General features: G+C 46.1%; 1 protein-coding gene across 1 annotated transcript in view; it reads left to right on the top strand.

Annotated features, from left to right (window-relative positions):
• Positions 1-13,054, top strand: part of Casq2 (calsequestrin 2) — a 55,201-nt gene that overhangs the window by 22,449 nt on the left and 19,698 nt on the right. The window contains exons 4-6 of the mRNA XM_057793594.1: positions 2,970-3,081; positions 7,091-7,164; positions 12,894-13,024. Coding sequence (XP_057649577.1) covers positions 2,970-3,081; positions 7,091-7,164; positions 12,894-13,024 — 317 coding nt within the window. The remainder of the gene's footprint in view (positions 1-2,969; positions 3,082-7,090; positions 7,165-12,893; positions 13,025-13,054) is intronic.

The raw sequence follows: 13,054 nt of genomic DNA on the forward strand, positions 1-13,054 counted from the left end.
ATGAGAACAAAAAACAACGACATTCACTTTCAGCAAATGAGGTATTACTTCCTCAAACCCATAAGTTCCAACACTACAAAATATTTTAGCCATGCATAAAGTTACACTGCCAGTCACAGCTATGAGGCTAAAAGCTTTGACACCTGTGCTCGGCACAGATAACCCAATCCTGCCAGGAATGGTGATCCACCTGTAACCATAGCACCAGGCATGCTGAGCCAGGAGGACTGTGCATGAAAGGCCAGCCTGGGTTCTATAGGGTCAGCCTGGGCTCTGTGGGGTCAGCCTGGGCTCTGCGGGGCAACTCTGTCCTTAGAACAAACAGCAACAATAACACAAAGAGCTCACAGCTGACCACCCACACTGGCAGTTTTCCAGCAGACACCCAGCAGACTATTGCTTTCTCTCTACACTCTCAGCCAGAAAAGGACAGAAAGGGGCTGCCAAATAGAGTGTCCACAGTCTCTGCTCATCTGTCTCATTAACACAGAAGTCCTAGGGAACTTCAGGAAAAGCAACATTGTAAGTCTGGACCAGCATGGTTACTGCTCCAAACTTACCAGCTAAGAGGAGGCTTCTCAAAGCAGGCCTCCACCCTTTAAACGATAAACAGTGTGATTGACCCACAAAAGCAGTAAACAAGAATTAGGGCGGTGTTTAGACTTATCAAATTGGGGTTTTATTTCCATAAACCATGGATAATTCTGTTCTCAGTATGTGATCTGTCTTAGTTATGGTTACTATTGCTGTGACAAAACACAATGACCAAAAGCAACGTGGGGAGGAAAGGGTTTATTTGGCTTACATATCCTGAGTCATAGTCCAGTGAGGGAAGCCAAGACAGAAACCAAGCAGGGCAGGAACCTGGAGGCAGGAGCTGATGCAGAGGCCATGGAGGGGTGCTGCTTACTGGCTTGCTCCTCATGGCTTGCTCAGCCTGCTTTGTTATAGCACCCAGGTCCACAGCCTGTGTGGCACTACCCACAATAGGCTGGTCCCTCCCACATCAATCATTAATTAAGAAAATACTCTATAGGCTTGCCTGCAACCAATCTTACAGAGGCATTTTTTTCAACTGAGGTTCCTTCCTCTCAGATGATGATAACTCAGTCAAGCTGGCATATAACTAGCCGGCACGTGGCCTTTGTCTTCAAGGTGGGTGCCCTGAGGCTAGTGATGAGCCGGGCTGTATCAGGACCCATTTATCACACACCCTTATCCATATCCGTGGAGGGAAGAAAACCTGCTCCCATCATTTTCCTAAAAATGGGCAATCATTTTCTCAAGACCTTTAGCAAACATGTCCCCACGGATCCAGAAGGAGGCCACTTTTCCATTTTCCAGTCAAGTGTCAGGAAACGTTACAGAATTAGCGCAACTCAACTGGCAAAAAAGAAAAAAAAAGTCTTGTTTCCAAGACAACCAGGATGAAACTGGAGAGCATCACACTCGTGAGATTGGGCACAGAAGGGCAAACACTACACATTGCTGGCCAGAAAGCAGAGAGAAAAAGAGGAAGGCTGGGAGGACCAGATTCGGCATACACAGAAGGCACATCCTCCGTGACCCACATTCTCCTAATCCTCATCAGGGCCCAAGAGCATCATCAGATGTTAACACTGTCAGTGGATTCACCCCGCAATGGAGTCACAGGCTTCATGACCTAATCACATCTCAGTGAGTGAAGCCTCAAGGTGGGCCAAGCCTTCAGTACTGGACTGGGAGAGACATTTCATATTCAAAAGACAGTGCGTGTTTTTCCTTACAGGTAGAATTTTAGCTAATTGAATGTCTTCTAAAAAAATAGAACAGAAAGACCATATAATGCCAGTTACCAGAGTCAGGGGTGGGGTCGAACACGAGGAGATTGTGATCCACGGCGTAGAGTCTCAGCGGGCAAGAGGAATAAGTGGGGTTTCCCTCCTTTGAGACAGTACTCAGCACAGCAAATAAAAACATGCATTTCAGATTCGCTAAGAGGGAACTCAGATGATGTTCTCATCACACAAATGATAAGTATCCGAAGGAATGGATGTTAGCTAACTATTTCACAATTTATTCATATTTCCTAGCACTTTATGTTCCAGGAATACGAACACTTATGGGCTGGAGAGATGGCTTGGTGGGTTAATGTGCTTGCTGTGCAAGAACAGTCATCTGAAGGTCTGGGTTTGAATCCCCAGCAGGCATGTGAAAAGCCTGCCATGTCTCCTCGGCCTGCACACCCAGGAGAAGGAGACAGGCAGTGTTGAGAGACGGCTGGCCAGACAGCCTAGCCAGAAGGGTGAGCTCTCGGGTCAGTGAGACATCCTGCCTCGAGGCAAGGGAAAGATACAGGAAGACACTGAGACCTTGCTCTGATCTCTACATTTGAGCACACAGATCTCACACACTCACTTGGGCGCACTACACAGTCTCTCTCTCTCTCTCTCTCTCTCTCTCTCTCTCTCTCTCAATATACACATATTCCCTCTGTGTGTGTATACACATTTTATATATATTGATAATTGTCAATTTATAACTTAAGATACAATTTAAAAAACTGTCAAAAGGAATAGAGTACCCCCTCCCCAGGACAGAAGAATTGCGGCTATGCACAATGGGGCAGGATGGGATGTGAACTCAAGACCTTTGTGTTCACGTACACAATCACACATACACATACCGTGACACACACGCACACACACACACAATCACACACACACACCGCACACACACGCACGCACACACACACGCACACACACACACACAAACGCACACACACACACACACCTTCCAGGCTAGAGAACGTGGCCTGACTTAGTGTTCTTTTCATCTCATTGCCTATTTGCACAGTTCGTGACCAAGTGTCCCTTCTCTCCAAAGTGTTCTGTCTTCCACTGTAGAGAGAAGATCTCTCTTATTTGAACATTTTTCTGTGTGTGTATGTGTGTCTGTGACCATGTCTGTGCCTGTGGGTGTGATTTCAGCTCATCGAAGACCCAGTGGAGATCGTGAACAACAAGCTGGAAGTCCAGGCCTTCGAGCGCATCGAGGACCAGATCAAGCTCCTCGGCTTTTTCAAGAATGAGGACTCCGAATGTAAGTTTTCTGTCAACACAAGTCTGAAGGCTAGCCCTAACAAGGGTGCTAGGTTATCCCAAAAGAGGGTGTGGCTTTAACATCTCTTTTGCTGAGGGGAGTAGAACTTGAATTTCTTCTTGTTGCCTGTGCAAAGGGACATGTGCAGAAACTGTGCAAAATAGGAGGTGAGCTGAAAAGAACATTAAGGGCAGGCCATGTTCTCTAGTCTTGAAGGTGTGTGTGTGTGTGTGTGTGTGATTGCATTTTGATTGTGTATGTGTATTATTGTGTGTGTTATTATGTGTGTTAGTGTACTATGTTTTTGCATGTATGTTATTGTGTGTATAAGTGTGTATGTGTTATCTTGGGTGTGCTCTACAGAATAAACTGCCTTCTCCCTCCCTCTACTCTCCCACCTGTCTGCCTCCCCATCAGGGTCTCCTGGAAAATGGGACACCCAGTGGACATCTTCCTGATGTTGGCAGTTCCTGTGGTCAGTAGCTGGAAAGCTTCCCTGTCAGCTGGAGAGAATTAATTGAGTTTTGGGTGGGGATGGGCTCAGTAGTTGCTAGAAAACATGGAAAATCTCTGGTGGAGCCCACAGCTGGCCATCCATCCGTGCCTATGATGCCACCACACCCTTGGGCAGATTCCTATGAAGGTTTTGTGGCCAGGTTGTGTATGAGCCAAGGGCCCTTCCCCAGCATCACGGCAGTGGGTGTGCAGGCAAGAGAGGTTGGAGAGTGGAGGTCTAGAGACGCATGGGGAAGAGAACAGGAAGGGTAACTTTCTGAGTCGTTAAAAGACAAAACAGAGCAGAAGCCTTACCTGAGCCCTGGCACACGTGAGCTGAGAGCAGCTCTGCTTCCTGTTCCAGTTCTCCCTTTCCATTTGTTCCTACCCTGCGCCCTCCCTCTCCTTCACCAACCAGGATACGACAGCTCAGGAGGGGTCAAGGCCAAGAGCAGCATAGAAAGTGCATTCCAGTACCTTCCCCTCTGCCACTCCAACAAAAACCAGAACGACCCCATTTTATAACTATCTGTGATAGCCAGGGCCTGTGCCTAGAAGATTGCCTCGTGACAGGCAAGTGGGGTTGTTCTGTCCAAGCAGTTATCTGCATTTTAACGATGGTGAAGGGGTGGGACACAAAGTTCTGATTAACTGTCTCTTGTCACTCACGGATGCAGAAGCCAGGATGTAAATGTTAGTGCTCATACCCCTAACTAGTGGGCTATGCTTGCAAGGCCTTGCTAGCCTTGTCGGGGTGGCAGATGTGATCATGCATGTAGGCATAAATGAGGGTAACCTGCAAGGGATCTGGGCTTCCTGAATTTATTATTTATTTACTTATTAATCCTCTTATGTAATGGTAGCAAAAGGAACTGAGATGGGGAACAAATCATATAGTTTTCTGATCTGGAAGGAGACTCGAGTCACTTCCAAGAAGGCAGCTTTGTGACTTCAGGTATAAGGCTTATAACAGTGGCACACAATTCCCAAGGATGGCTTCAAGCACCAGCCTCTTCAGTTCCTTGAAAACCACCATTGGTAACGGACTTGTTCACACACTGGATGGTGGCAGAGGAACGGGCTACACTCATCACCTTTTCTGTCACTGCTGACATTCTTTTCTCATCATTGGACACAATTTAGCCAGTCTGGTCCCTGCTCTTCATGAACCCAAGCCTCCCCACATCCAGATAACAGACTCTTCTTCTTGGTCACAGGTATAATCTTATTTCTTGTGACCAGGTGTGGGATTGAAACCCAACCATATCTTTCCATAGCATATTATGTATGAAAAAATAAATGATGCTTTTACTTAGGAATGCATACATAGACATGGCCCAACTTGTTTTGTAATTTTAGTAAAATCTAAATACTAGCTGATTGTGGTAACTTATGCCTATAGTTCCAGTGCTTGGAGTATAGAGGCAGGATGTTGAAGGGCAGCAGCTGGTGCTACAGGAGACCCTGTAATTTAAAGTTAAACTTAGTTAGATGCTCAGCCTGTGTGTATACCTGTTTGTATGTGCATATGAGTGCATGCATGTGTGCGCGCGTGTGTGTGAGAGTGTGTTCATGTAGATGTGGGTGCAACAGAAAACAAACTTTATTATTATTTTTAATTTTTATGCATTTTTACATATCAATCACAGTTACCTCTCCTTCCTCTGACCGCCCCCCCCAGCTCTCCCCTTTAATTTTTTTTTTTGTTTTAAGAAACCTAGTCTCTTGCCGGCCTGGGATTTTCCAAGTAGGGGCCAGCAACCTCAGGGATTCACTTGTCTCTGCCTCCTCAGCGCTGAAGTGACAAGCATCTGTCACCCTGCTGGGTTTTATCTATTTGTTTGTTTGTTTAAATTTTATTTATTTTTTTAAAAACAATCTTTTCTCATTTTATATACCAATCCCAGTTCCCACTCCATCCCCTCCTCCTGCTCCCCCCAATACCTTCTTTCCACCCCACTTCCCATCCACTCCTCAGAGAAGGCAGTTTCTTTTGGGGTTTTATTATCTGGATTCTGGGTACTGAATCCCAGACTCAAGTCCTTGAGTTTGCCAGGCAGCTACTTAACTGACTGAGATGTTTCCCCAGGCTGTGGTTCCTGAAACCCCGTGCTCTTCCCAGAACAAAAGTCTCTTCACATTGGTGTGTTGGTCTGTTTTACCTGGGCATTGCTGAGCCAGCATTATTCTGAAACAATCTATGACCGAATCTTATACAAATCTGCCTAATTCCAGAGTATAAGATCCAGTGAGATGGGAGGAAGTCAGTCTTCTGAAGAGTCCATCACGGCGGGACTGCAGGGTTATACAATTTACTAGCACCACCCTTCCCATCCTTGACTGGAAGGCCCGACTCCAGACACCTTGCGCAGTCCCTGCCCAGGTGTAGTAAAGTGCAGGGTTCTCACATGGGTGTGGTTCCCTCCTCCCGTGACAAATTTGGATGTTTGAAATCAGAGTCAAGAATAGGCTTGACTTAAAATAATCTTCTTAGAGGGTCAGGGTTTAAAAGTTAAACCTCTTTTTAGTCTTTGAACATTTCATACACACACACACACACACACACACACAATTTTGATCATATTCACCCCTGACTGTTCCCCTGAATTCCTCCCAGGACCCCCTATCATATCTCATATTATCAAACTGCCTTCTAAATATTTATATTTAACCGAGTGTGATGGCACAAGCTTTTAACCTCAGCAGCTGGGAGGCAGAGGGAAATGGATCTCTATGAGCTTACGGCCAGCCTGGTCTACAGGGTGAGTTCCAGGACAACCTGGGCTACACAGAGGAACCCCTGTCTCAAGAAACAAATCAACACAAACCAATAAATAAATACATAAGTTTATATCCAGAGGTTTGTGTAGTTCCCAAGCCTGGCTAGAAAGCTGCTCATGGCTGTGACTCAGTGCAGACGTTGGGAGTGTTCAGTGTAGGGGTGGCATCTCTACCATCAAGCCCTTCCCCCAGGGCTCAGGGAACATGAAGGAAAAGGGGGCAGAGAGGATGCAAGAGCTGGGGGGTGGCGAGGAGGGCTGCGAAAACCAACTTGCTTTTAAAAAGGAAAACCAACCGTAAGACGAGCCTAGGAGCCCTTCTTTGGAGAAGCGTGAAATGCTTCATTGGGTCCTGTCTGTCTTTTAACTGTAGCTCAGTGCTGTCAGTTTCCTTCCGATTATGGGCTCATTTATGCAGAAGCTGCATCTTCTGTGGTGCAGCTGTAACTCCCTGCATTTGGGTGGAAGAAGGTTTTCAGTTTTTCTTTTCCCTTTGATTTGGAGTTTTCCATGTGATTTGTTTGATTCGGGGTTTTTCCATGTCTTTTTTCCCTTCCTCTTCCTCAGTTTCCCGTTTCTTGCTTTCTGTTCATGAACCTGTGGGAGAAGGATGCCTGTCAATTTCAGCTCCAACTACTTTTGAGATGGTATTAAATAGTTATTTAACACAGTTCTCTCCAAGTGTGTAGTTTGCCTCCTGCAAATGTCCCTTTCTCCTGTGGCTTCCCTCCTAGACTACAAAGCCTTCCAAGAGGCAGCCGAACACTTCCAGCCTTACATCAAGTTCTTTGCCACCTTTGACAAGGGGGTAAGTACCTTTGAGAACCATTTAGACATGTTCAGTCGCATGGACAACTCAAGCCCCTCATCCTTCTTTACTTCTCTGTCCACAAGTGTTAGAAGAGTCTGGAAAAGCACTTCTGAGGCTGTGGTCCCTATATTCAAGCTCATAACCCAAAAGGAAAAGCTAACTACTGGATCTAATGTAACCCGAATCCAAAGACAGTTTGCACTCATTGGCTGAGGTTTAGAACTGGGACAACTTTTGAACAGAAGCAGCAAGAGGGTGATAATGATCACTTCTTAAGTGCTTCTTATGAGCAGGAATGGGCATTCCCATTTTCTCACAGGCCTACAAGAGGAGCCAGTATTCTCCCTGTACAAGGCAGGGAGCGAGTGATAAATGGGTTTGCTCACAGTCAGTGAGAGGTAAGGCTGGCTGTCGTATGAGTTTCACCTGATGTCAAAGATGCTCTTCTGTACAGCTGTGCTCAGAGAAGGAAGCCACAGGTGGAGTGTGTGGCTGGAGTTTGGCCATCGCAAATGTCTTAGCTAGCTATAAGAACTGATGTTAACCAAAGGCATCTAGACCTAGGAGGAGGGGCGGTCACAACAGTGTTTTAGGCAAGGATGAACACAGAAGGCCGAGCTGGAGCCGTAACTGGCCTCTGCTTTAGCTGAGCCAGGGTTAAGACTGTAGCTCTGAGTGCTCAGTTGGTATAGTGCTTGCCTAACGTGCACCAAGTTCTAGGTTTGCTCTCCAGCACTGCATACATGAGCACAAGGTCGTCCTCAGCAGCACAGGGAGTTCAAAGCCAGCCTGGGTATGCGGAACCCCGTCGGAGAGAAAAGAACTGGTGTTCATCAACAGAGGAGTAGTTAAAGGAAATGTGGGGCTGGACAGACGGCCCAGCAGTCAAGAGCACCGGCTGCTCTTCCAAGGATCCAGGTTTGAGTCCTAGGCCCCATGAAGTGGGTCATAATTGTCTGTAACTCCAGTTCCAGGGTTTCCATGCCCTCTTTGACCTCTCCAGGAACCAGGAACTCGAGTCATATATAAGATATCCACGCGCATAAAATAGAAACAAAATCTATAAAATGATATGTACACATAATGACCATTTTCCAGCCACAAGGAATGAAGTTGTTTGCAGGGAAATGTATGTGATTGGAGGTCATCATATGGAGTGAACTGAGTCAGTCTAAGGAACACAGTTATCATGTTTTCTGTAATGCATAGGTTCTATATTTTGTATTATATACAAAACCCTGTAATACACGTGACATGAAATTAGAAGTAAAACTCTCTTAGGAAAACAAAAGGGAAGTATGGAGAGATTACACAGTTGCATGAAAATTTCCTGATGTGACCCAGTGTAATTTTTTTTTTTTTTAATTAAAGCGGGTTCGTGTGAAGGGAAGAACGGGCAGATGGGCGTGGCTAATCACCAGGTCCCTAGTTTTCAGAGTGGCAGTGTGCTCAGAGTTCAGGGCAGTTTGTTTTTAGAAGTGCCTTCGGGCCTAGCCAGAGTGTGACTCCGTGTCTGTGCCTATGAAGACAGGGAGACCAGCGAACCCCCAAAGCTGCTCTACTACCAGCTAAGACAGAGTCCTAAGTGTCGCCGCTCACTTGGCCTTGTGAGGGTCACACTCTTTGAAAAGAGAGAGGCAGTTTCTGCACCTCCCTATGGAACACAGACCGGGGACCAGGCGAATGCCACCTGGGATTTGGTGGTGGGATCCACAAGGCGCGCCTGCAGCCTCCACAATGTCCAGCAGAGGGCGAATGAGCTGAAGAGCAGAAAAAGTAATAAAGCCCGGGAGGAAGACAGCCCAGTTTGTGGCAAGGGCATCTGACCATGACAACAGAGAGAATCCTCAAACAATCGGAGATTGCAAATCTGATCTGGAAAAACAACAACAAAACCCCCCAAAACAAAAAAACAGCCTCGAAGCGACCGAGGCCATTACGAAGCCCAGGAAGAAGCAGCTGCTAGGAACACAAGATCGGTTTGGGTCCAGTTTTTCACACAATGACAAAACATTCGACACAGTGGTCTTTCTTTTTCTTTGTGGATTCATCCATTCAGTTAGCAAGTTATTTTCCGAGTGACTTCTAGGCTTCCAGGACTCAACAGCATCGAGCAAGACATGTGATTGGCCTCGTAGAAGTTAGAGTTCAGGGAGAGAGAGGTCAAAGGGCAGAAAACTAGTAAGAATCCAGTAGTAACACAATTCAAGAGGCCCGTAAAGAGGACAAGGCTGCTGGAGTAGATCTGACGATGTCAGCATTCCCAGCTGCAGTCAATTCATCTTCTTTCCTCTACTGAGCTTTTAAAAGTCTTAGTGTGGGCCAACGGGATGGCTCAGCAGGAAAGGGGCTTGCCGTCAAGGCTTATGACCTGGGTTCAATCCCAGGGACCCACATGGTGAAATGAAGGACTAACTCCCATAAGTTGCTCTCTGACCTTCATACACACCCACTAGGCATATCACATGAATGTGCACGAACACACATACAACAGATATAAATGATTATCTATACATATCATATCTCTCTCTCTCTCTCTCTCTCTCTCTATATATATATATATATATATATATATGATAAAGCAACTAAAAGAAAAACCCTTAATCTATGTAATTATTTTAGGAAATTTGTTTTTTTAGGGTTGTGTCAGAACACAGGAATGTGAATTAGTTTTTGAAATATTTATTTTATTTTAATTATGCGTGTGTGTATATGTGTGTATGAGAGTGCAGAACCCCACAGATATCAGAGGCATCGGATCCCCTTGGACTGGAGTTACAGGTGGCTGTGAGCCTTCTAACATGGGTGCTGGGAATTGATCCAGTCCTCTGCAGGAACAGTATATGCTTGTAACTGTTGATCCATCCTTCTGGCCCTAGGACTCTAAAGTTAGAAACAAACAAACAAACAAAACAAAAACTCCTCCCAGGGAACTTTACAGGACACACGGGTTTGGGACCCACACGGATCCCTGTGGTGTAGATCAGGCTACCCTAAAGTTGCCCTTCTCCTTCTTCCTGGGGACCAGTGAAATGAAGATTTAGTCTGTTGAGTCACACTAGGGCCTGAAGGAGCTGCTGGAGAAGAGAGATGTGGAGAAGATCCAGGTTCCTGCTCATCTGACTCTTCATTGCTGACCACAGGACTGGCCTGTTAAACTGCAGCGAAGTCACAGTCAAAATCCCCGTGTATGCAAAAGCCAGAAAAATATTCATTGTCTTTTGTAGTTTGCTTGAAAGTACCAAGCTTTATTCCAACTAAAGGAAAAAAGAAAACCAAGAGCAATTTTATTTTTATGGAACTCTCTAGTATCTGAGAGTACAATGCATCATTATGTAATTGTAACACCCGTGAGCCAGGTTTTGCTAGAGTCTTGCCCTGGACAAGAAATTAGCAAGAAAGCCTTACTAAATACTTACAGACAAACTGAACTAATAAATCCATTGACCAGTCAACTCTCCTTCAGTCCCTGCTATCCAAAATGCAATCATCCAAGGCTGGAAAAAAAGAGAAGTACAGGGCTACCATGCAGATGGTGAGGAAGGAAAGAGCCAAGAGACTGTTGGAAATCTTAGGCTCTTCCAGACTAGAACTTAAGGCCTCAACAATACAATTTTACATCCAAAGACTTAACATTGCAGACTAAGGCAGTAGCATCCAGGGTCCGGAGACCCTGTGCACAGGCGCCTGTGCACACACAGACATGCACATGCCGCTTGAGCAGATCTCACCTTCAGGTCACGATTACTTCCCCTGATGTAGGATGGATTAATGAGAACTCATGACAGACTACAACAAAACATTTCGTTAAAATGCAGGCTGCCAGTGTAGTTATTTACGGAATATCTACAGATTCCGTTCTTTACATGGTCAAGGAGAGGGGAATTCTCAAAAGGAAAGGATGTTGGAATATGAGAAACTAGAGGGAGCGCTTACTTTTCCCTCTGAGTGTGGACGTGGACTTGCCCTTCTTATCCTGATGAATCGCCCACCCAAATTGTTCTTCGTATATAAAACAGAGCAGAGCAGTACTCTGGCCACGTTCATAGCGAGCACTGCATAACGTAACCAACCTAAAGCTCTCTGTAGCCATGGCCAGCACATAGTAAGCAGGCCACATGCTTGATAGTATTACAGTTTTTGTTCAAAGTAATCATTTCTCATCAGCCCGAAGCCCGGCTCTTAGAACATGAGTGAGCGAGTGAACCTGGAAAGCAGGACTTGGCATTTTCAAGTTTGTTGTACCGTACATAGGTGTGCAAAGAATTATGTCAATACAGGCCCTGATCATTTACACTGTACCCACCCAAGGGGAGGCAATCAGGTGTAAGGAAGACTCTCTCCTGCTTTCTGACCCCCCCCCCCCGTGTGTGTGTGCTGGGGACTGAACCTCACGCACGCTAGACAGAGTTCCGTCCCCCGAACTTCATCCTCAGCCCACTCTTTATCTTGAGACAAGATCTTCATAAGTGAGACTAGCCTCAAACTCACTCTAGTTTAATCTGATGTTGAATTGCAATTCCCCTGCCTCAGCCTCCCTAGGACTGGGGTTATGGGCTTACACCAAGGCCCAGCCTGACTGTAACTCTTCTTGTGGCCTGTTGGCTTCAACCCTGCGTAGGATGTCAGAATTAAAGCTTGTCTTTTGGAATGTAGCGACCTGGAATTAATAGCAAGTGATGATACTTATGGACAGAAGTGTTTCCACAGAATAGACCTCTTTGTGTAAGAGCTTGTGTAACACCCACTCTTCCCCCAGTAGTCCCAATCCCTGGGTTACTGGGTCACTGCGCTCTGGTTACCACCACAAGGTGTCAGCTCCTAGGCAGTGGTGTGCAGTTTAAAAGGAGCCACTGTTCTATCCTGTGCTTTCTTGGACCATGGCTCGGAGCCGGAGAATGGCATTTGGCTTCCTATTGAGCCTTGCACATTCCAGGCCTCTCAAAGCATGTCGCAATGAGAGGTCCTGAGCTCAGCAACTTTGCAGGCAAACACAGCAACCATTCTACCCTGACAAAGCACTGGTGTGTGGCCCCTTTAACAAGAGAGAAAAAATCTGTCAGGCTTCGGGCGCTTTCTTTGAGCTTAGTTATAGGGTGAGCTACTCATCCTGGCTTCCTGGGAACAATCTGCACTTTAGCACTGAAAGTTCTAGGTCCCAGGGAGCCTTTCTCTCTTAGGCAAAGGAGAGCAGCTAGTTGTCTTATGGCTGGGCAGTTCTCAGTGCCCAACAAAACACCTAGCAAGCTTGGGACAGAGACTGAGCCCTCGTAAGTCCCATGCTGCAGCTCCACTAGTAATCAGAGTTTATGAGCGGATCAAGGACAGATGAATGGCCTGGCTTTTGATTCTGTGAACCTGTGTACGATAATTGTTTCCATCAGTTGCCTTTTCCATCCAAATTATTTCAGTTAAAGCCACTCTGCGAGCAGGCTCGCTCCTCCGGTCCTGGCAAACGCAGCAGAGGGAAGATAACCACACACTTGTGTTCCCCACTTGGTCAATTCATGCTTCTTCTCCAGTCCTTTTCTATTGAGTCTTCTTTGATCGCAGATTAAACCCAGCCCAGACTACAAGCCCCTGCTACTTCAAACATTTAAGTTAAAATTGCCCCTAAGCGCTCACGCTGTTACCAGAGAAGATAAGCACCCTCTCTTGGGTAGATAGCCCCCTGCTACTCTAGGCTAGCATTCAGTGAGTGATTGTCTGATTTCTGCCGGTTACAGGTGGCAAAGAAGTTGTCCTTGAAGATGAATGAAGTTGGCTTCTACGAGCCATTCATGGATGAGCTCATTGTCATCCCTAACAAACCTTACACCGAAGAGGAGATTGTAGAGTTTGTGACAGAGCATCAAAGGTACATGTGGAGGTCGGGGTGAGTCTGGGT

This window comes from Chionomys nivalis, chromosome 18 (genome assembly GCF_950005125.1).
Source record: "Chionomys nivalis chromosome 18, mChiNiv1.1, whole genome shotgun sequence".
Lineage (NCBI taxonomy): Eukaryota > Metazoa > Chordata > Mammalia > Rodentia > Cricetidae > Chionomys > Chionomys nivalis.